The 24661-nt window shown below is 43.1% G+C and overlaps 1 protein-coding gene across 3 annotated transcripts in view; it reads right to left on the reverse strand.

Moving 5' to 3' along the window:
• The window catches only part of ralbp1 (ralA binding protein 1), a 31746-nt gene that overhangs the window by 4605 nt on the left and 2480 nt on the right, over nucleotides 1-24661 (reverse strand). For 2 of the 3 annotated variants that reach the window (XM_078397480.1, XM_078397478.1), the window contains exons 1-8: nucleotides 22748-22879; nucleotides 20276-20564; nucleotides 18195-18656; nucleotides 14961-15310; nucleotides 9168-9329; nucleotides 6770-6901; nucleotides 3934-4044; nucleotides 2850-2971 (exon numbers count right to left, since the gene is read on the reverse strand). In XM_078397480.1, the coding sequence (XP_078253606.1) occupies nucleotides 2850-2971; nucleotides 3934-4044; nucleotides 6770-6901; nucleotides 9168-9329; nucleotides 14961-15310; nucleotides 18195-18656; nucleotides 20276-20564; nucleotides 22748-22753 (1634 nt within the window). In that variant the 5' untranslated portion in view covers nucleotides 22754-22879. Of the gene's footprint in view, nucleotides 1-2849; nucleotides 2972-3933; nucleotides 4045-6769; nucleotides 6902-9167; nucleotides 9330-14960; nucleotides 15311-18194; nucleotides 18657-20275; nucleotides 20565-22747; nucleotides 22880-24661 lie in introns of those variants that run through there. The other variant, XM_078397479.1, reaches the window with a different exon arrangement.

Below are 24661 nucleotides of genomic sequence, written 5' to 3' on the forward strand. Positions count from 1 at the left end.
GAAAAAATATGTAGCCACGGGCACGTGCATGGGCCCCAGCTATGCCTGCTTTTTGTTGGTTGCATCGAACGTTCCTTGTTCCAAAGTACACTGGCATTATCCCCCAAGTTTTTCGTTGCTACATCGACAACTGCATGGCTGTTGCCACCTGCATCCGTGCAGAACTTGTTGTTTTCATTAACTTTACCACTAACTTCTACCCTGCCCTCAACACTTCTACCATGCCCGCACCATGGGAACTACACTCATCCCCCTGCAGGACCTATACATCAGGAGGTGCAGATCCAGAGCAAGTAAGATCATGAGGGACCCCTGCCACCCCAGTAACGGACTGTTCCAGATGCTACGATCAGGCAAACGCGTCCGCTGTCACGCTGTGAAAACGGAGAGGATGAGACGGAGCTTCTTCCCACAGGCCATCAGGACTGTCAACTTTTATAACCCCAGAGACTAAATTTTTGTCGACACTAATAGTAACTTATTAACTTTATTTATATGCTGTAACTGTAATTCTTTTTGTGCACAACCCGCAGGCATTGCCACTTTCATTTCACTGCACATCGTGTATGTGTATGTGACAAATAAATTTGACTTGACTTGAATTCACTTCACTTGGACCATCTCTCTGATGCCTCTCTCCCCTTTCCCCCTTTCTCTGTCTCCATCACAGGCTATAAATAGACTATCCACTGACATCTACTACTACAAACCAACTGACTCCCATAGTTATCTGAACTAAACTTCCTCCTGCCTCTTGCAAAGATGCTATTCTCTACTCTCAATTTCTCCGTCTCCGCCATATCTGCTCCCAGGGTGAAGCTTTCCATTCTTGGACATCTTAGATGTCCTTGTTCTTTAGTAAACTTGTTTGCCCCTTTGCTGTCAAAGATGGATCCCATACCCACAGTTCCTCTGTGCCCCCGTAGTTCTGCTCTCACCCTTCCTCTCCCCAGATGGAACAAATAACCCCCGAGCCTCATAATTCACCTCACCAGCCTCTAGATCCAACACATCATCCTGACATTTCCATCATCTCCAATATGATCCCACCAGTAGTAACATCTTCCCATCCTCACCCAATTCAACTCTGCACACAGACCGCTCCCTCCGAAAATCCCTCCCCACCCTCGCCCCATGTACTTTACTCTGCAACTGGAGGAGATTCAACACCTCTCCCTATACCTCCTCCCTCATCTCCATCCAGGGACCCCATCAGTCCTTCCAGGTGAGACAGAGGTTTACGTGCAAATCGTTTAACCTCATCTACTGCATCTGGTGTTCTTGATGTGGCCTCCTGTAGACTAGACGAGCCCAAGTGTAGAGACTAGGCGGCTGTTTCACCGAACACTTCAGCTCGGTTTGCCAAGGCCTGCCGGATCTCCCAGTTGCTAACCAATTTAACTCCCCTTGACGTTGCCATACTGACCTTTCTGTCCTGGGCCTCCTCCATAGGTAATCCTTCCCCTCTCCCCCCATTCTCAATCCCCCCACCCCCCCCCATTTCCCCAACTGGATTCACACCTATTTTTCTCCTGCCCCCCCCTCCTTCACACACACCCTCTCGCATCCGAATTTGTAACTGTTCAACGCTTTTGGCTTACATCTTCTGTCTTTTGATCTCTGGCCTTTGTCCAACCATCTGCCTATCAAACCCACCTCATCAGTATCCACCAAATCAACTGCCAGGCTTTGTCCTGTCACTTCGTTCTTCCAGCCTTCTTTCCTCCATTACAATCGGTCTGAGGAAATGTCCTGACCTGAAACATCACCTATCCATGTTCTCCAGAGATGCTGAGTTACTCCAGCACTTGGTATCATTTTTTTTATTAACCACTATCTGCAATTCCTTGTTTCTTGATGAAAGGTTACTGCAGGTTAATTAGATCATGGAGCTGTGGTTAGTCTTATTCTCCTTAATCCTGTTTAATGATGGAGCAGAGCTCAGAGGCATGAAGGACTATTCTTGCTCCAAATTCTATTGCTCATATGTACAAAGGTTTAAGCAAAGACCCTATGTACTAACAGGGTGGCAAGGTGGGAGAGCAGTAGGCCTGCTGACTTACAGCCAGAGACCTGGGTTCGATCATGACTACGGGTACAGTCAGTACGGAGTTTGTACGTTCTCCCCATAGGTTTTTCTCTGGGTGCTCCAGTTTCCTCACACACTACAAAGGTGTACAGGTTTGTAAATTGTCCCCAGTGTCCTAATTTGAGGAAGGACATCCTTGCTATTGAGGCAGTGCAGGGTAGGTTCATGAGGTTAATCTCCGGGATTGCGGGACTGGCATATGAGGAAAGATTGGAAAGACTGGGTTTGTATTCACTGGAATTTAGAAGGATGAGGGGGGATCTTATAGAAACATATAAAATTATAAAAGGACTGGACAAGCTAGATGTAGGAAAAATGTTCCCAATGTTGGGGGAGTCCAGAACCAGGGCCCACAGTCTAAGAATAAAAGGGAGGCCATTTAAAACTGAGACGAGAAAAAACGTTTTCTCCAAGAGAGTTGTGAATTTGTGGAATTCTCTGCCACATGAGGCAGTAGAGGCCAATTCACTGGATGAATTTAAAAGAGAGTTAGATAGAGCTCTAGGAGCTAGCGGAATCAAGGGATATGGGGAGAAGGCAGGCACGGGTTACTGATTGTGGATGATCAGCCAAGATGTTAATGAATGGCGGTGCTGGCTCGAAGGGCCAAATGGCCCCCTCCTGCATCTATTTTCTATGTTTATGTGTAGGATAGTGTTAGTTAACAGGAGTCACTGGTCGGCACAGAATCATTGGGCTGAAGGGCCTGTTTATGTGTTGTACCTCTAGAGTAAAGTGCAAACTTAGGCACTGTCCTTACCTTTGAATTTCTGCAATCTCTGCTCTGAGCCGGTCAATCTCCTCTTTCTCGGTTGCAATCTGTCTTCGCAAAAACTGCTCCATGGCCAGCAGTTCCTCCTGTTCAGTCAGGATTTCATTCTCCTTTAAAACAATCTTTCAATGTAAGAACGAAAGCAACTCAGGAATGACAAAAAACTTGCATCAAAGCAGGGTGTGTTGGAACTAAATGTATATCACAGGTTGCGGTGAAGACTGTATAGTTTAAATTTTTACATCAATGGATGCCAGCACATTATTAACCTTCCATTATGTCAGATTTGTTCTTAAAGACAATGAAATGTGCAATACATTTCTGTAGTAACTGGTTTAGTTTAGTTTATTAGTTTAGCGATACAGTGCGGAAACAGGCCCTTCGGCCCACCGAGTCCGCGCCAACCAGCGATCCCTGTACACCACCAGTCAGCTGTACACTAAGGACAATTTACAAATTTTACGAAAGCCAAATTAACCTACAAACCTATACATCTGGAGTATGGGAGGAAACCAAAATACCCAGGGAAAACAGTCACAGGGAGAACGTACAAACTGTGTACAAACAGCACCAGTACTCAGGATCGAGCCTGGGTCTGTGTTGGTGTAAGGCAGCAATTGTACCGATGCATACTGTTGTTTCCCAGTACTTTGTACAAATGTTGGTTTTGATCAATAAACCTAACTACATGGCTGATGAGTCAATCGCTCAAAATATTGCAGTTAAGTTTATCCTATCCCTTTCCACCGTTGTCAATGAAGAATCATCAGGTGAACACTGCAAGAGCAGATTTTAACCATCCTTAGCCACAGTACGTGACATTTGGTGTTCACAATGTGGTCTCCTTTACACTGGAGAAACTAAACACTCATTGAGTGATGCTTTGCAGAGCATCTGTGCTCAGTCTGCCATGATGACCAGACCTTCCTATTACCTGCTATCTTAATCCTCCATTCTGCTCCTTGACTGTGCCCTCCTGGTTTAGATTGTATGCACAAAATATCAAGAATGAAATGACAAAATGACATTTTAAGCATTAAACGTGATTACACTGTTCTGCAGCCGAGCGTACCTGAGCAAGGAGAATATTAATAACTTCCTCTTCATTCTCATTCATTTCTTCTTTAGAAACATCTTCCTTTGAAAGGCTAGCAATTTCTTGGGCAATCTTTGTTTCACATTCCTGAAATTGCATAGAAACAGACAGATAAAATCACTGTTTGGTCTGCTCCCAAAATATCAACACTCTCTCTTGCCTATTAGATTTTCTCCAAGTGTTATGCTTCAGTCTTCATGGGAAAATAAAAGATCATATGCCATCCAGGCAAAACAAAATATTTTCAAATAAGTCTTGAGGGGAAAAAACAATTAAAAAGCATTAGTCATCCAAACAGTCTTTGAAACTGTACTTCAACCAGGTATGAGCAACAAAATTTAGTATGAAATCACTAAACACCATTTCAGTGGGGAAATCTCTCATTTAATGCCAGACTCAGCCAGGATCCATCCTCCAGTTTTTTCTAAAAATAAAAGACCTGGCAGAAGAAGGTGTATTAGGCAAATACATACTCATTGCTTGTTAGTAAATACAACAGCAAAATTGGAAAACAATTCAAATGAAAAATGGAACAAGTAATTCTTCTTCTTTAATACTGAATACTAAATCCTTTTGGGACCAAGGAATGAAATGTTCACCAGAACACCCACGGTTCCACCATCGAGGAGTTCAAAATCTACATAAGAACATCTTTTCAATCCTTATTAAGTTTGTAAGGGGTAGATAGTATTTTGCATATCTGGAATGAAAAATTCCCAGAAACATCAGCGATGGGAGATGTGGGGAATTTTGTCTGGGTACACGTTGATGATTAAGACAAAATTGTTGACAATTAAGCTTAAAATGACCAAAATGGCTCAATGGTAGAGATGCTGCCTTACAGAGTCAGAGATCCGGGTTCGATCCTGACCACGGGTGCTGTCTGTAGCGTTTTCTCCGGTTTCCTCCCATACTCCAAAGATGTACAGGTTTGGAAGTTAATTGGCTTTGGTAAAATTGTTAATTGTCTCTAGTGTGTAGGACAATGTTAGTGTACGGGGATTGGTGGGCCGAAGGGCCCGTTTCTGTGTTGTATCTCTAAAGTCCAAAAGTCTAAAGCAGTTAATGAGAGATAAGGAGCTGAGCATCTGATCAAGGAAATTATTTGCCATAAAGTTTCATGCTGGTAATAAAAGGCAGGAATGCAGTAACCTATTACTGTTGTTACAAATTGAGGATTAAACCCTAACTTGACTGCCAGCTCCATCTGCTGACTTTAAAGAAGGTTGGATGAATGGGGAGTTAGTGGGGAAGGAGATACAACACAACTGTAGAGCCATTGAATGGCAAACAGACAGGTGCAAAGGCGTACAGCTGTCTCTGCCCTACCATGGCAGCTGGAGCCTCAATTTCGGTAACAAAACGAACATGGTAAAAATGCGTAAGAGAGATTTAAAGCAGCTGTTAAGGGAAGGGCTAGTTAGCTTCAGAATGAAAGGGAATTAGGCTTGAACAGAGCGGCAATTTCGGAGCGACCATTCTGAGAGTGCCTATGTTTGAGTTCTGAGTGCAGTATTTAAGAAGCAAGCGCTGAGAGGATACTGGCCTACAAAGTTAGTTGCAGAGGTCGGCTATGGGAATGGATCTGCCGGCTCCGGCCGGGCAGGTGTTCCAGAGCCCCAGCCGCAGGCATCAAATTAGACCCGTCGATCGGCTGCTGAAGTCGGCTCTGACTGGGCTGGGGTTACAGAGCCCCGGACACAGGGGGCAAATTTGACCCGTCAATCGGCGCAGAAGTCCCGATGAGGTTGGGATCGGCGGCCTCATCCGGCCTAGATATCACAGTTTTAGGGGGACCTCTGGGGAGGGGGGAGGATTTTGACCGGATTAAAGGGATGACTGGACCACTAGTTTCTGGAAAATCGGTGGTGGACCTGTACTAAATCTTTCAGTTATGATTGGCTTCATCTTGTCAACGACTAACATATCCACATTAAAAAGTAATGTTTTGCTCTTATTTTAAAACTCTCTTGAATGCCTTGATCATAGCCATGGAAACATAGAAAATAGGTGCAGGAGGAGGCCATTCGGCCCTTCGAGCCAGCACCGCCATTCATTGTGATCATGGTTGATCATCCACAATCAATAACCCGTGCCTGTCTTCTCCCCATATCCCTTGATTCCACTAGCCCCTAGAGCTCTATCTAACTCTCTCTTAAATCCATCCAGTGATTTGGCCTCCACTGTCCTCTGTGGCAGAGAATTACACAAATTCACGAATCTCTGGGTCAAAAAGTTCCTTCTCACCTCAGTTTTAAATGGCATCCCCTTTATTCTAAGACTGTGGCCCCTGGTTCTGGACATGCCCAACATTGGGAACATTTTTCCTGCATCTAACTTGTCCAGTACTTTTATAATGTTATATGTCTCTATAAGATCCCCTTTCATCCTTCTAAATCCAGTGAATACAAGCCTAGTCTTTTCAATCTTTCCTCATATGACAGTCCAGCCATCCTCCTTGTTTTTGCCGCCAAAGTGGATAACCTCACATTTATCTAATTATACTGCATCCGCCACGCATCTGCCCACTCACTCAACCATGGAGGTTTGTAGCAGACTGTTGTTTTGTCTCAGTGCTGAATAAATTCTAAAACAGAATGCCCAAGGACTGTTCATATCAGTAGTGTTACATATATGAACATTTGCAGGAACACTGGCTTAAGCCATTTCTGGCTCAAGACCTTGAACCTTGTGCTTTAACCTTCCACACTACAAACACAGATGTCAACAATGTTCTTTAGCCTCAATATATGAAGATTCTTATTGAAATCTACTGCTGACCTTCCCACAAAGGAGGTCCACTGAAACTCACCTGCCTTTTAGCTTCACGAAGTTTCCGCTTTAGTGCTGTTAAAATCCGTTGCACTTCCCACAGCCTCTCTTCTTTGGATAAGTCCTTTATGCCAGCTTGCAGATCTCTGTGCAAACAATTCAACAGAAATTCCTGGAGGGGCAGAGTGAAAACCCCAGGCAGTTAGGTACCCGAGATGCACAAAAGAGTTGCACAGTAAGGAAATGCCCAGCTCCCTTTACAGTTAATCTTCCCTTTAATACTTCATCACCAACTTCAACTTAATCCCTCAAAGGAAAATAGCATGCTGACTCATCCATCTTCGTCACGAAGAACCAATCCCACAATGATGTGGATATTGAAACCATGGCAAAAACCACTTTTGTCTCAAATTACACAGGTCAAAAGCTTATATTTAAAATAAATTGCCACTCTGCACGAATCTAAAACTTGGATACACTGGGAAATAATTTATAATAGTACCCATATTAAATATAATGCTGGTCATCTGTACAACAGTCATTTTCACACACCATTGTGCAGAATGGCCTGGTGGTCAAAGTTTTAATCTCCTTGATAGGTGGCATGTAACGCAGCAGTAGAGTTGCTGCCATACAGCACCAGAGACTCGGGTTCGATCCTAACTATGTGTGCTGTCTGTATGGAGTTTGTACGTTCTCCACGTGACCGCGTGGGTTTTCCCTGTGTGCTCTGGCTTCCTCCCACACTCCAAAGACGTACAGGTTTGTAAGTTAATTTTGCGTCGGTAAAAATTGTAAATTGCCTCTAGTGTGTAGGATAGTGCTAATGTACGAGGATTGCTGGTCTGTGCCAGCTCGGTGGGCCGAAGGGCCAATTTCCACCCTGTATCTCTAAACTAAACTAAACTGCGCCTTTGGAGAAAAAAAAACAATTTTCAAATGTAATTATTTAATTCCACAAAGTTACTAGTTCCATGGTCTGTGCGCTATGCTGGAAAATTCCAATTTTTTCAATTCAAACTTTGTTCCCTTAAGAAGCCATTTACTTTAGCACTGTCACGTATCTAACTGGTGGTGATATCTGAGTGTGCTCTGCCTCTGCAAACCCAGAATCTAAAAGAAAACAAAAAAAATAACGGGTGTATATATATATATATATTATATATATATATATAAAAGACACAAGGATGTCACTGAACCCTGATATTGACAGCCGGCAATATGCTTTGTTGAAACTCACTGCTTAGTACAATGGCCGTACAGATCAGGTTTGCCTATTATTTCATTTATTGTTTTGTATTCATGATAATTTCTCAATTAATTTCTTAATGAATTATTATTATCAAAATGATGCTTTTGCAACTGAGATTAACCTGTCAAATGTTTACACAAATGCACCATTTACACTGTTCTCAGCCTATTGTAGGTGGCAAAATGAGTTTACTATTTTCTACTACCATAGCAGTTAATACAAAAGCAGTGCTTATGCTTAATAAATCCCCAATATATGTATTTTGAATAGCTTAAATTAATTTTGTTGAATTGTGATTTGATTATTAATGTGTCAAATAGACCTAAATTATGTCTGCTTGTTTTATAGTTACATAATTGTTACTTCTTGCCAGCTGACTTACCATTCATTTGCATCGTCTTTTTGCTGAGTACTTGCTATTTTTGTTTCACGTTTTACATCCTTTGGTAGGAAAATTGTTCAAATAATACCGCACCTGCATTAATCTGTGGAAACTGTGACACCATGTTCAAACAGCCACCAAATACTCATCAGGAACACCCACTGAAATGTTCCTACTTATCCAGAGAACATTGGAAATTGCTGAATTGGATGGACTGCAATGTGCTGGCACAGATTATTATCAAACCTGGGAACTTTTTCACGTGAATTCCTTACTCCAAGATATGCTAAGTATCGTAGCAAAAAATATTTGTTGGTATTTCAGAATGCAATACAGGTCCACCACTGATTTTCTGCCAACAGGCTGCTGCTGCCCCCCCCCGTAATCCGGACAAAAGCTGGTATTGACCTCGTCGGGACTTCAGCGCAGATCAGCAGGTCAAATTTGTCCCATGGCTGGGTAGCGGGTACTCCAGCCCAGCCGGAACCGGCAGATCCGTTCCCACAGTCCACTTTTGTGGCTGACTTTGCGGGACGGTATCTCAGCCCCCAAGGCCGTGACCTCTGTTGGTCCAGCAAAAAGGATAATGCAGAAAGGCTCTGGAACCAAGGGTGTCTGAACATCAGTAGTGGACCTGTACTCGTAACAAATCTAACGAAATATCAAAATACTGGCAAGGCATTTAAATTAGTGCTTTGATCTGGTGAAAAGCATTTTTGTTTTAAAAGGAGAACTTTAATGTAACATTCATGTAATTTTTTTTTGCTTTCCTCTATGCAGCTCACAAAATGATATCAAACATACCTGCCGCCGAATTTCTTCCTTAATGCTCTCTTGAGTCTCGGGTAAGACCGGCATTGTTGCCACGTTAGACCAGCGAAGTGGTTTCACGACTGGTTTTAACTCTTTCTCCCCAAACAGCTCTTTGACATGAGTGAAAAGCAGGTACAGTACACGATTGCTGATCTAGAAAAGGACGGACAAGAATTAGTATTTATTGAAACATGGAACTGCAGATGCTGGTTTATACCTGAGATAGACACAAAGTGCTGGAGTAACTCAGCAGGTCAGGCAGCATCTCTGAAGAAAATCGATGGGTGAGAACTCTGTGAATTCTCTAATTTTAAGTAACTTCTACTTGCATTCCCCTCCCCTACTCATTCCCCAGGAATGAGAAGGTTAACCTATGATGAGCGTTTGGCAGCACTGGGCCTGTACTCGCTGGAGTTTAGAAGAATGAGGGGGGACCTCATTGAAACATACAGAATAGTGAAAGGCTTGGATGGTGGATGTGGAGAGGATGTTTCCACGAGTGGGAGAGTCTAGGATAAGAGGGCATAGCCTCAGAATTAAAGGACATTCTTTTAGGAAGGAGATGAGAAATATCTTTAGTGAGAGCATGGTGAGTCTGTGGAATTCTTTGCCATAGAAGGCTACAGAGGCCGTCAGTGGATATTTATAAGGCAGAGATAGATAGATAGATTCTTGATTAGTACAGGTGTCAGAGGTTATGTGGAGAAGGCAAGAGAATGGGGGTTAGGAGGGAGAGACAGATCAGCCATGATTGAATGGCGGAGTAGACTTGATGAGTGGAATAACCTAATTCTACTCCTATCACATGACCCTCCACCCTAGTCATTTTACCAATTCCACAGTTCTCCACATTGTTTCCCTCTTGAGATCACACCTTCCCTAGCCAACAATGGGCTTACCAGGCATCGCCCTGCCTGAGGTCATTTGTGGCCGGCCTTGATTGGTCCTGGTCTTTTCTCACCTCCCGCTCTTCAACCCCATCCCCCCTCCCCACCACCCACTACTTTCATGCTGAAGATGGGTCCCGACCCAAACCTGCCTGACTCACACAGTTACGCCAGCACTTTGTGTCAATAATTTGTATCTGTTCGCCGTGTGCTTATTTTGCATTTTGTAATTCCCAACCTTCCCCGTGTTTGACGATAAGGCCTCTGACTTGGATACAGCTCCACAAGCACATGTTATTCTCCGGTACATTGTCAAATAGATATCCCCACATTTGTATTATCCCTATTATCGAGAAGGACAAGGGCAGCAAAAGCAATGGAACACTATGAACTGGAAGTTTCTCTCAAGCCACACGCCATCCTGACATGCAAATATATCACTGTCTCAAACCCCAGAATTCCCTCATCCACACGTCGACCACTGCAGCTATTCAAGAAAACAGTTCACCACCACCTTCTCAGAGGAATTAAATGTGACCCCAGCCTGCAAAGCCCATAATCCTTGAATGATTTAACATGTAAAAACCTCCATCTTCTATCAATCTTCTATGGACTACCTCTAGCATTTTATCAGGATGCATCGCAGCTTGGTTTGGGAACAGCTCCATCCAGGACTGCATGAAATTGCAGCGAATTGTGGACGCCAGTCCAGGCCATCACACAAACCAATCTCTCTTTTATTGACTCCATTTATACCTCACGCTGCCTCGGCAAGACCAGCCGCATAATCAAGGAAGAGTTGCACCCTGGGCACCCCCTCTTCTCCCCTCTCCCATCAGGCAAAAGGTTTAGAAGTGCGAAAACACACACCACCAGATTCAGGGACAGTTTCTTCCCAGTTGCTATCAGGCAACTGAATCATCCTACCACAACCAGAGAGCAGTGCTGAGCTATTATCTAGCTCTTTGATGACCCTCGGACAATCCTTGATCGGACTTTGCTAGCTTCACCTTGCACTAAATGTTATTCCCTTACACTGTAAATGGATCGATTGGAATCAGGTATTGTCTTTCTGCTGACTGGTTAGCACGGTACATGTGACAATAAACTAAACACACTAAACAAAACTAACTAACTGCAAGAACATCCTTCGATAAATAAAGACTAAAACTACACTGGTCTAGATGGGGTATCACCAATGCTCTCTAAAGTTGCATCAAGCTTTCCTTTTTATCTCATCCCACTACAAACAAAGGGAAAATTTAGCCAGCTTAATTGCATGCTGTACCTTTATGTGTTTCACATACGTACTAAACACGTCTGTACTGCAACATTTGTGCACTCAGTTTAAAAGATTTTTTTCTTTCTTCTTTCCAAAGTGAACACACACTTAATCTTATCGACACCCTGTGAGAGGCTGTGTGTCAATGCACACCGTTCTAACTTTCATTTATATATTGCCATTTGTTTATCCAAGTCATCAATACAGTTTATGAATAGTTGAGACCTCATGACTGATTACTGTGGTAATCCTGTAGTCACTGACTGCCAAGCTAAATGACTCATTTAACCCATCGATGTTTTCTATAAGCAATTAATGATTCATGCCAATATATTGACTCCAAACCACAGCAATGTTGTGCAGTAAACTTTTATGTGGCACCTGATCATACGCATCTACTCGGTTCCACTTTATCCACCTCATTTGATGTAGCATCAAAGAACTCTAGCAAATTTGTCACACATGACATTCCTTGTATAAAATGACAAAAAACTATTCTAATAGTCATAGAAACGTAGAAGATAGGTGCAGGAGTAGGCCATTCGGCCCTTCGAGCCAGCATCGTCATTCAATATGATCAAGGCTAATCATTCAAAATCAGTACCTCGTTCCTGCTTTCTCCCCATATCCCTCGATTCCATTAGCCCCAAGAGCTATATCTAACTCTCTCTTGAATACATTTAGTGAATTGGCCTCCACTGCCTTCTGTGGCAGACAATTCCGCAGATTCACAACTCTCTGGGTGAAGAAGTTTTTCCTCATCTCAGTTGTAAACCAGCATCTGCGGTTCCTTGTTCCTACACATCCCTTGTCGTTCAGCAATAAACCAGAGTCATAGAGTAAAACAGTGTGGAAACAGGCCCTTCGGCCCAATTTGCCCACACCGGCCAACATGTCCTAGCTACACTAGTTCCACCTGCCCGCTTTTGGTCCATATCCCTCCAACTACATGACAATCTTAACCCAACATATGAGCCTAAGTGCCTTCAAAATCGCAATTATATTCCACATTTCCAAAATAACTGCATACACTAAAGGATTTCCCCAAATCTCAGTCCTAGGCCAACATTTCTCTCAAACAACAATAAAGAGATTATCTTATCATAATAACATTTTGCATTTGTGAGACATTCTGCCACAATGATTGGCTCCTATGTTTTCCATACTACAATTGTGACTACACAATAAATTACTTAATTTACCGGAGATGAAATAAGCATCTCTTTTATTTAAGTGACTCTTAATGGAGCTGGCTTTATACCAAAAAGCTATCTCACTTTTTCAAAATTAATGTTCATTATTTAAATACTAATATCAGCATTCCACTAAAGATAAGTCATGACTCAAGTACTTTTTGCCTGGCCAGTTGAAAAGAATCAAGTGAAAGTATACTGGCATTCATAGCAAGTTCTAGGACAAGATATAGAGAATGCCCAGAAGCAATGTCCATCGTCCAATGCATAACACGCCCAAGTTGAATAAACAAAGCAAAGAACAGCAAATCTTGGTATACCATCTAACCATATCATCACAAAACACTGGCCAGTCAGTCCAGTTCCAACTACCTTACTATTAAAACACAGGTTTACGTGATTATCTAGAATGAATGTGAAGTATTTTAATATCCAACTAGACCAAGTGGACCCGTTGGGCCCAAACCTGCATTGGTGCAGCACTCTCTCCTCCCCCACTCCTCCCCCCCCCACTCCTCCCCTCCCCCTTTCCCCTCCCTCCTCCCCCCCACTCCATCCCCTTCAACCCCCCTTATCCTTCCTCCTCCCCCTCCCTCCCTAAGAGACAGATTTAAACTTTAAAATGTGAATAACTTAAAAAATATAACACCGATTTCAATTAAACTTCTTCCATTAGCACCAAAGGGACGACAGTGATTATGGTGGGCCTAAAATTGTCGCGCTATCGTGTACCGTTTTGGCTGTAGTTCAGGAACAAACAAACAAACGAGAGTTTTAGTATATAAGATGGTAGGTCTGCGTAGAAATTCCATCCAATTTTAGGAAATATCTGAGTTGAAGCAACTCAAGACTCCTGTTATTGGGTTAACATATGATGAGCGTTTGACCTGGGCCTGTACTCGCTGGAATTTAGAAGGATGAGGGGGGACCTCTTTGAAACTTGCCGAATAGTGACAGGCCCGGATAGAGTGGATGGTTCCACTAGTGGGAGAGCCTAGGACCAAAGACCATAGCCTCAGAATAAAAGGATGTATCTTTAGAAAGAAGAGGAGGAATTTCTTTAGTCAGAGGGTGGTGAATCTGGAATTTGTTGCCACGGAAGGTTGTGGAGTCTACGTCAATGGATATATTTACGGCAGATATTCACGGATTCTTAATTACTAAGAGTGTCAGGGGTTATGGGGAGAAGGCAGGAGAATGGGGTTGAGAGGGAAAGATAGCTCAGCCATGATTGAATAGCGGAGTAGAATGGTCTAATTCTACTCCTGTAATTTAGGAACTTATTGCTCTTCTTATTCCTTGCTGCATAGACTAAGGTACATCATTAAACAACTGCAAACTAAATGAAGCCATCATTGGGCAGACAACAAATGTTGGATTTTGAGGAAAACTTTCATCAGCATTCATCATCACATGTATGAGTAAACTGCTTTCCTTAACTTCAACTCTGCATAATCCATGGATCTGAAGGGATCAAAAGTGCAAGTATAAAACTTGTAAACCTCATAGATGCTGCATGGTGATACTTCCTTCACAGTAAATAAATCAAAAGGTAAATAGTCCTCATCATGAATTAATAGTGACCTTCCCTGTACCTTAACAGAAAAATATAAGAAAATAGGAGCAGGAGTTGGCCAACAAGTCTGCCCCATTTAAAATGATCACGTCCAATCTATGCAGGCTTCAAATTCCTCTTCCTTGCCATTTCCCCATAACCCTCTGTACCTTGATCTATCAAACGTTTGTCCACCTCCACTTTAAATACTTCTAATGGTCCAGTTTCCACCACCCTGCCAGGTCAGAGAACATCATCTTTTCTGAGAAGAGATTTCTACATACCTTAGTTTTAAATGACTTATAGTATTGTTCCCTTGTTTGAGACTCTCCCACTTGTGAAAACATCCCAACATCTACTCTGTCAAGCCTCTTTAGGATCTTATATGTTTGAATAAAGTCACCCTTCATTCTTCTGAACTCCACCCTTTTTTCTTGCCTGCAAAATGTGGTACTGGTAGTCCAAAAAGAGGCGGCACAGTAATGCAGCAGTAGAGTTGCTGCCTTACAGTGCCTGAGGCCCGGGTTAGATCCTGACTACAGGTGTTGTCGATATGGAGTTTGTACGTTCTCCATGTGACTGTGTGGGATTTCTCCGATTTCGACCCACATTCCAACGACGTGCAGGTGTGTAAGTTAATTGGCTTCTGTAAAATGTTCCTAGTGTGTAGGATAGAACTAGCATACCGGTGATCGTTGGTTGGCGTGGTCTCGGTGGGCTGAAGGGACTATTTCCATGCTGTATTTTTAAACTAAATTTATAAAAGGTGCAATGGAGGAAGAAAAAGCCAAGGTATTAACTAAATAAATGGAACTACTAATTTTTTCTCTAATAATTATACTTATAAACGTATGCCACATTCGGTACCTGAACAGTAGGGCTAAGAACAATAGAAATATTCTGGATGTTCATTTTTGTTTCACTTTCTTTTTCAATGACATGGTTCATATGGATAATAAGCCAAGTAAAGAGGAGGTAATTCGCTGCAGGCAGTTCCTTTAGCAGGCGCTGGCATTCCTGGACTTTTTCATTGTCTGTGCCTTTCCCACACGCATCCTCGAACTTCATCAAAAGTTCCTTGGTAAGAATGTTTTCTGGGAGCTCGCGAAGGTATTGTTTCAAGAGGCTGGCCACTGTATTTGCATCATAATCCTCCAGATTTGGAGACTCTTCACGATCATATACAATCTTCAATTCATCAACTTTTGACTTGGTTCCTAAGTCAGAGAGAGTAAAGATGAAAACAGAATATTCACTCAATTATTTCAATAATTATACTTAATTTCTCACACTGGAAAAAGTAACTTGGACAAGACTTTAGAGAACCAGCGTGGAAACAGGCCCTTCGGCCCACTGAGTCCACACCGAACAGTCATCACCCCGAGCACTATCCGACACACTAGGGACAATTTACAAAAGCCAATTAACCTATAAACCTGTACGTCTTTGGAGTGTGGGAGGTAACCAGAGCACCCGGGGGAAGAGTGTGTATAACTTTCCTACAGAATTAAATATTGTGGTGTGTGGAAAGGAATATTGATACAAAATGTCTCTGGAAGCTACTCTGTGTACATTGTCCAGTTACTGGACTGGAAGTTTCTTGTTCGCTGTGTATTCATTGTAATTGGATACTTTAGACCTTGGACAATATCAGCTAGTTCTCAACAGCATAAAGCACGGTAAAGCACCTGGAGATCCAGGCAGCCCGTCAACAAATAAGAGGAAAGAAGCCAGTCCACAGCAAAGGCCCATTCTCACTGTGCCAGCTAAGATGCAGCCCCCTGGCTCCATATCAGAGTGCTGGGTGCCCACAACACATGCTCCAACTCGCCCAGTAACACAGGCAGATTGCCCCAATGGTTCACTCCACACCAAACTGTACAGTGACAGGATCACTTCAACCTCTTCGTAGCACCAAAGGACTGATTCCAGGTAGCACTGATCACATTAGCATTCACTCTCATTCCTGGGAATACATAAAGGAAGAACTGACTCCTCATGAGCAACATGCATCCTTATGGCCCTAGAGATTCAAAACCTGGGCTGAAATCATAATCATATTAAATATGTACCTATACTACCATTTATTACTGAATATAGAGTTAGTTATTAACTCTAGTTGTTGTTATTAGTTATAAGTATATATAAACAGTTTCGATATTACTTTGGCATTGGGTTTGGTTATCTTGGTTGAGCGCTTATTCTGGTGTATAGCACTTACATTGTGTTTTAACAGTAACTAGACCAAGTGGACCCGTTGGGCCCATTCCGTGTAGAGGGGGAACAGGGAAGGGGAGAGGGTGTCACTGAGCGAGCCGTGGACCCAAAGCCGCTCCTGTATTGGTGTAGCACCCTCAACCCCCCCCCCCCACCCAATTCCCCTTATCCCCCCCTACCCACTCCCACTTGCACCTTCCCTGCCCCTCCACTTGCCCCTCCCCTGCCCGCACCCCCACTCCCCCAGCCCTGCCTCCACCCACATTCCCCCCTCGGTGGAAGTGGCCCTCATCGACAACACCGTCGGTGGAAGCGGACGCTGAAGAAGGAGAAGCTGCCCGCTTGTGTGCGGTGACGGTGCAGGGCGCTGGGCCTGGGCGGCAGCGGGGACTCGAGGACGCTGTGGGTTGAAGGGACGGAAGGGAAGGATGAGCAGACCATCAGTCCATCCATCTCCCTCCTGCTCGGAGTGTCCCACGGGTGTGGGAGAGTGGGGAGAGTGGAGAGAGGAGAGAGCGGGCGGCGGCCTCGCTAACGGCGTCCATCTTGTTTGGGTGAGTGAGGAGAGGTCGTGCGTGCCCGATGGTGACGTCATACGCAGAGCACTTTGAAGAATTGGGTTTTAAATGAAATTAGAAATAAAATTTTGAAACTTTAAAATCTCTCTAACTCAAAAAATATAAGACCAATTTAAATGAAACTAGTCGCCAGGACAGTGATGATTAAGGTGGTGCTAAAATTGTGGCGCTATGGTTTACCGTTTTGGCTGTAGGTCCACATGTCCAAAACCAAATTTGAAAATTTCAGAGATAAATATACATACAAATATATATATATACATACAATATCTGAGTTTTAGTGATATATAAAATATATATACTAGACAAAGTGTCTGTAGCCCAAAGTGTCTGGGCCCATTCCCCCACCCCCCCCATTCTCTCCTCCCCCAGCCCCACTGTTACTCTCCCCCAGGCCCCCTTTCCCCACTATCCCCCTATCCCCACCACCCCCCTTTCTCCCACTCTCTCTTCCAAGGGCATGTTTCAGCGCTGTATAACTCCATGACTAAAACTTCAGTTGGTTTCTTTGACTTTGTGCATTCTTGTGCATTCATTATATAATTCTACTTGTCAAGGTCCATTAGTTTTTCCTTGCCACTGCAGGATATCCAAGGTTAACCTGGCAACTTGAATAAAAGGCTTAATGTTTAACTCACATGCACCTATATGTTCATTATGTTCTCAGTTGGAACAACTAATGTGGAATATAGTGTATAGAAAGGATTTGCAGGTGCTGGTTTATACAGAAGATAGACACAAAGTGCTGGAGTAACTCAGTGGGTCAGGCAGCATCTCTGGAGAAAAAGGATGGGTGATGTTTCCGGTCGGGACCCTCCTTCAGACTCTGAAGAAGGGTCCTGACCCAAAACGACATCCATATTTTCTCCAGAGATGCTGCCTGACCTACTGAGTTACTCCAGCACATTGTGTCTCTCTTAAATGTGGAATATATATAAATTTAAAAATCAGTTTTCGTCTTGGCTAGCTGATGGCCAGTAATTTAGTGCATTAAGTTACGAGAACAAAGTCAACACATTTTTTTTATCTGGGAGAATGTGAAACAAAATGTAAGAAAAGGATTGCTGTTGCCTTACGGTTAATGCAGTGTAACTGATTACGAACATTTTGTAGATTAACCAGCATCTTACAAATCTCGGGAAGACACAAGGATCTTACATAGATATTAGGTTTTAAAACTAAACTTCATCCGTCGTAGAGAAAATGTCATCTTACTTAACAAATGTCATTTCAACTCAAATGTTTTGGAGATTACTCATGGTTCTACATTCATGTTATTTTCTTCTTAAACAAATTGAATCCGTACCTGATACTCTATAAATGCCTTCACTTTTCATGCCATAATATTCAATATAGTCAATGCATTCTCGAAAAACTGCAGGCAGCTGGATCCCATCATAGAGCATAGTCCTCTCAGCAGCCTCCGCCAATGGAACACCAAAGATGGGCCTGAAGGAAGAAGGAGCATCCACCACAACTGCTTCCTGCTCTGGAGCAGGTTTCTTCTTTTTCTTTTTCTCCTTCCACTGTTTAACAACATCTGCTGCGGTTATATCTTTGGACTTTTTCTCCTTGTGTTTTTCTTCTTTATGCTTTTCCTCTTTGTGCTTTTCTTCCTTTGGCTTTTCTTTGACCTTAAAGTCTTTTTCTTTCTTCTTGGAGAAACTAGGCTTTTTGAAGACATGGATACCCTTTGGTCTTTTCATCTTCGACGGGCTTTCAGCTTCATCACCCGAGCTGTCCGCTTGAAAGGCTGCATACCCCTCAGCTGCATGAAATGAATAAGAAAATAAATGTTATATTGTTTTTTTCTGTTACCCTTTCAACCCCTTCAATTAAAACTTCCCAACCATGGGAAATTCTGTAAATTTCCCCTTGTGTGGGACGAATAAGGAAATATATTATTATTATTATTGAATATATTAAAACACAGGAATAGACCCTTCTGCTTACAATGTTTGTGCTTACCATGATGCCAATTTAAACTGCACATGGTCTACATTCCTCTATTTAATCAATCAACATCCCTTTACAGCCTCATCTTCTCTTCACAGTAAATAAGGTGCATCGTGGCGCAGTAGAGTTACTGCCTTACAGCACCAGAGACCCGGGTTCGATCCCGACCATGGGTGCAGTCTGTACAGAGTTTGTACGTTCTCTCTGTGACCGTGTGGGTTTTCTCCAGGTGCTCTGGTTTCTTCCCACACTCCAAAGACGTACAGGTTAAAAATGGGTTCGGTAAAATTATAAATTATCCCTAGTGAGACCGCACCTGGAGTACTGTGTGCAGTTTTGATCTCCAAATTTGAGGAAGGATATTCTTGCTATTGAGGGCGTGCAGCTTAGGTTTACTAGGTTAATTCCCGGAATGGCAGGACTCTCATATGTTGAAAGACTGGAGCGACTAGGCTTGTATACACTGGAATTTAGAAGGATGAGAGGAGATCTTATCGAAACGTATAAGATTATTAAGGGGTTGGACACGTTAGAGGCAGGAAACATGTTCCCAATGTTGGGGGAGTCCAGAACAAGGGGCCACAGTTTAAGAATAAGGGGTAGGCCATTTAGAACTGAGATGAGGAAAAACGTTTTCAGTCAGAGAGTTGTGAATCTGTGGAATTCTCTGCCTCAGAAGGCAGTGGAGGCCAATTCTCTGAATGCATTAAAGAGAGAGCTAGATAGAGCTCTTACGGTTAGCGGAGTCAGGGGGTATGGGGAGAAGGCAGGAACGGGGTACTGATTGAGAATGATCAGCCATGATCACATTGAATGGCGGTGCTGGCTCGAAGGGCCGAATGGCCTCCTCCTGCACCTATTGTCTATTGTTTAGGATAATGCTAGTGGTCAGGGTGATTTCTAGTCAGTGCAGACTTGGTGGCCCGAATGGCCTGTTTCCACACTGTAAGCCTAAAGTCTAAACTAAATAAATGCTTTTGATGCATTTTATGGGTCTTAAGTTTCTGCTCATTAAGATCAGGGTATTAGTGTTCAGGAATTGTATGCTTTCCACTTCAGGCCAGATACTGCAAAACATGTTGCAGACTGAAGTGATAGATATGGTACGAATTATTTATTATTTACCACTTTGTCCCAGGTGAGATTTCTAACAATTAAAGGCTATTTCATATTACAGATTCAAGCTCTTTTGTAACCAGATGGAGAATTCAACATAATCTTCACTGTCAATCTCAAATAAAATAAAATCCCAGGACCCAGAGATCAGTTTAATGTTTTACTCAAGATTCCAGCATCTGCAGTTGTGTGTCGTCAGTTTAATCCCTCCTGTTATCCATTACTTTCCTCATCACTATCACTGAGATCATATCACAGTCCTGTTACACTTTCATGGTCACAATTAACATGGCATGATCCCGGTAAACCACTTACTTCTTTTTTCCTTCTTTTTAAATTTGCCTTTTTTCTTCGAGTGCTCCTTTTCATCGTCAGACACTATGTCAACAGGCTCATGCAGGCCTTCGTGAGGAGGTGATGCCTCACTAGTTCGGTACAGTCCTGGGAATTTTGTAGGACTAATCTCCTCAGAGCTTGGTGTACGAGTCAGGCCACTGCCATGCTCAGCCCTGCGGTGTTCACTGGGACTGTTCGTTGGTGGAAGGAAGCACTCGGTCATTGTTGCGCCTGGGAATTTCTCTCTTTCATTACCTGTCCATAACACCTGAGGTTGAAAAAATACAGTTGATAAACAAAAATACTACCATACAACACGATATAATAGTTTGGAGCATCCTCCCATCCAAGACCACCTCCCATGAATCCAACGCCGCCCCCAGGACGGAGCCAGCCTTCCTGATGAGTTTGTTCATTCTATTGGCATCTGTGGCCTTCGCCCTGCTGCCCCAGCACACAGCAGGGAAAAAGGTGGCACTGGCTACCACTGATTGGTAGAACATCTGCAGCACCTTACTGCTGATGTTGAAGGAACGGAGCCTTCTCAAAAAGTCCAGCCGGCTCTGTCCCTTCTTGTACAGCGCCTCAGCGTTCCTGGACCAGTCCAGTTTACTGCCCAGGTACACTCCAAGGTATTTGTACTCTCTGGTAAACTGCACATCCACACCGTTGATGGAGATAGGGGACAGGGGTGTTCCTCTCCTCCTAAAGTCCATTAACTTCTTAGTCTTGTTGGTGTTGAGCCCAAACCACTCAACAAAGTTGTTGACTACACCTCTTTATTCAGCTTCCCTCCCTCACTGATGCAGCCCACAATTGCAGTCATCTGAAAACCTCTGAAGGTGGCAGGAGTCCGAGTTATATCGGATCCAATCAAATTAAGTGCACAACTTGACTGTCTGGCAAAGAGAACGACTTTCCTTTGGTACAGCTCTCATTACTCTTTAACCAGGATGCTGATTGAGGATATTAAAGTTTGTGGCAATTTTTTTAGGCCCTTTTTCCCTCCATGCAACAAGAAACGAGAGAATTAGGCCAGCTGTGTCCATAATTTTTCAACAATGTTACACCAACTGCCCATCCTGTACAATAAAGACTTGACAGCGTACGACATTTGTTAACTGTGAGGTAATGATCATGTACTTGGAAATTTGTTTCCAATAGCTCCAAGTGGTTGCAGAAAATTTAAAATGTAATTTCAAATGGTAAATTATCAGGAAATATCCACTTTTCTCAAATTTAGATGGAAATACTTCATATACGTTTCAACGAGGAAACTTATTTGAGGCCATTCAGCATGTTGGCCCATTGGTCCACACAGCAAGGGGGGGACAGCAGCAGGGGACGGAGCACCAGGTCACACACCATGGGTTAATTGCTGACCCACTGAATAATAAAAGGACTTAGAAAATGCTCATATAACACTGAGAAATGGATTTGCTTCACTTCAAAATTTGAAAAGGTTTTTTTTTAAATAACATATTACTGTTGAACAGTCGGTCACCTTATATCCCCCTAGCATTCTGCAAAATCTATATATAGCTCCAAAATAGCTGAGCAAGTGGCTTGTCTGAAGGCAACTATAACATGAATATTGGAATACAAGCAACGATAAACTCTAAGCTAAGGGGCAGGAAGGTCTGTTACTGTGTGCTTTCTGCGAGTCTGTCGTAGACACATTTCCACATCATCAGTAATACGATATGATAATCCAGGCTACAAGGACATCCTTTTCCTCGGGGATACTAAATTTGTGTTCTCGCTGACTCTTTGGGTAGGAGAAATAAAAGTTTATTTTTGTCTTGCTCCAAGAAACAGATAATCAAAGATCTTGGACGGGTCCACAGAAAAAAGCGAGGCTTGCTAGCTTATTATCTCTTGGGATTCCTGTTTGACTTCAAACCCTTTCAACTGCAGCAGGGGCAGGATCTGAACAGTGGTCTAGAGTTAGCCCACATCAAAAGTGGCTAGTATCAACAACCCATTCTACCCTGGCCACGTTCTTATTACGCTGCTGAGAGGCAGTGAGAGGGAGTGTGGCCAGGATAATGTGGGTTGTTGATGATATTAAGTGAAACTTGAAAACTACAACCTCTCGGTTCAAGAACAGCTTCTTCTCAGTAACAATCAAGGCCTTGAACGACACTGCACAACCCTAACCACAATCCAACCTCAGCAATGACGTGCTATAAATAGACTTTGTTTTGGTTGCACTATGTACTTCAGGTTTGCACTATTATGGTCCGGTTACCTAGTATTACGGATCATTAATTTATTAATTATTCATTCTTGTATATGTATTTGTTGTGTTAATCACGTTAATGGACCTGAAAAGCTACAGCAAGCTGGAATTTCATTATTCTATTCCTGGCTCATATAGGAATTAAACAATTCTTGACATCCATGACCCCCACTATCTGAACAGCTTTGAGGAAAGACCTCAATGCTCACCTTCATTGTCGCCCATCAGTGCATATGGAAATTAAAGTGCGATGATGGCATAATTCGATGCCTAACCCCTTTTAATTTCCCCAATATTTTCAGGGATCACCAGTTTCACATTCAACTTCCACAACCTTCCTGTAGGTGATCAGAAATTCAATGACAATTAAATTAATGGATTTAACCATCAGCATTTGGGATAAAAATAGGAAGCTGATCCTGAACTGGACTGCTTCATCCGGCTGTATTGCTCCACCTGCAAGGCTGCTGAAGATAATGTACAGCTTGGCTTCTTTCACCTTCTCAATTAGTAACCTGCAGTTTGTTCTCAGTTCATACAGATCATTTAGACAAATCAATTATGCACTAAAAGTCAGCACACTGACCAGTCACCAACAGCAGTGGGAACTATAAATTCATTCTTTAGAGCTGCAGCATTAACGTTGTAAAGATAGCGAAGCCCCCTGACTTCATCGTGAAATTGCCTCTTTGCAGCAGAATATCAAGACTGTGGGAATCATGGTCATTGTCTCCTGACCGCATTGATTCCTCATGGGTCCACTGCCAATGAGTGCCGAGGTTCAGTCCGCTGCTCTCTTGACAGCACAACTCAGCTTTATCCTTCATGGGTTGTCCCAAATTCATAGAAACATAGAAAATAGGTGCAGGAGGAGGCCATTCGGCCCTCCGAGCCAGCACCGCCATTCATTGTGAACATGGCTGATCGTCCCCAATCAATAATCCGTGCCTGCCTTCTCCCCATATCCCTTGATTCCACTAGCCCCTAGAGCTCTATCTAACTCTCTCTTAAATCCATCCAGTGATTTGGCTTCCAATGCCCTCTGTGGCAGAGAATTCTACAAATTCACAACCCTCTACGTAAAAAAGTTTTTTCTCACCTCAGTTTTAAATGGCCTCCCCTTTATTCTAAGACTGTGGCCCCTAGTTCTGGACTCACCCAACATTGGAAACATTTTTCCTGCATCTAGCTTGCCCAGTTCTTTTATAATTTTATATGTTTCTATAAGATCCCCTCTCATCCTTCTAAACTCCAGTGAATACAAGCCTAGTCTTTTCAATCTTTCCTCATATGACAGTCCCGCCATCCCAGGGATTAATCTCGTGAACCTATGCTACACTGCCTCAATTACAAGGATCCTCAATTACAAGGATGTCCTTCCTCAAATTAGGAGACCAAAACTGTACACAATACTCCAGATGTGGTCTTACCAGGGCCCTGTACAAGTGCAGAAGAACCTCTTTACTCCTATACTGAAATCCTCGTTATGAAGGCCAACATTCCATTAGCTTTCTTCACTGCCTGCTGTACCTGCACACCAACTTTCGGTGACTGGTGTACAAGGACACCCAGGTCTCGCTGCACCTCCCCCTTACCTAACCCAACTCCATTGAGATAATAATCTGCCTCCTTGTTTTTGCCGCCAAAGTGGATAACCTCACATTTATCTATATTATACTGCATCTGCCACGCATCTGCCCACTCACTCAACCTGTCCAGGTCACCCTGCAACCTCCTAACATCCTCTTCACAGTTTACACTGCCACCCAGCTTTGTGTCATCCGCAGTTGTTTAAACACCAGGGTCACATTCCAACTCCCATGCAAGTGAGACAGATCATGTCTCCGTGTCACACCAACTCGATGTGGGCAGCATGGTTAGCAAGATTTCCGCCACAAATATGCCAGGCCATGACCATCACAAACAAGGTGTCTAACCGCCTAACCTTAACATTCAAGAGCATATTCAAGACAACCAATGCCAAGTGCCACGCCATCACCACCCTGGGAGTCACCACTAGCCACCTATATATTATGCTACAAACGTTGGTCACAGGATATATTTAGGATGACACGGTGGCGCAGCAGTAGAGTCGCTGCCTTACAGCACCAGAGACCCGGGTT

This window comes from Rhinoraja longicauda, chromosome 4 (genome assembly GCF_053455715.1).
Source record: "Rhinoraja longicauda isolate Sanriku21f chromosome 4, sRhiLon1.1, whole genome shotgun sequence".
In the NCBI taxonomy this organism is placed as follows: Eukaryota; Metazoa; Chordata; class Chondrichthyes; order Rajiformes; family Arhynchobatidae; genus Rhinoraja; species Rhinoraja longicauda.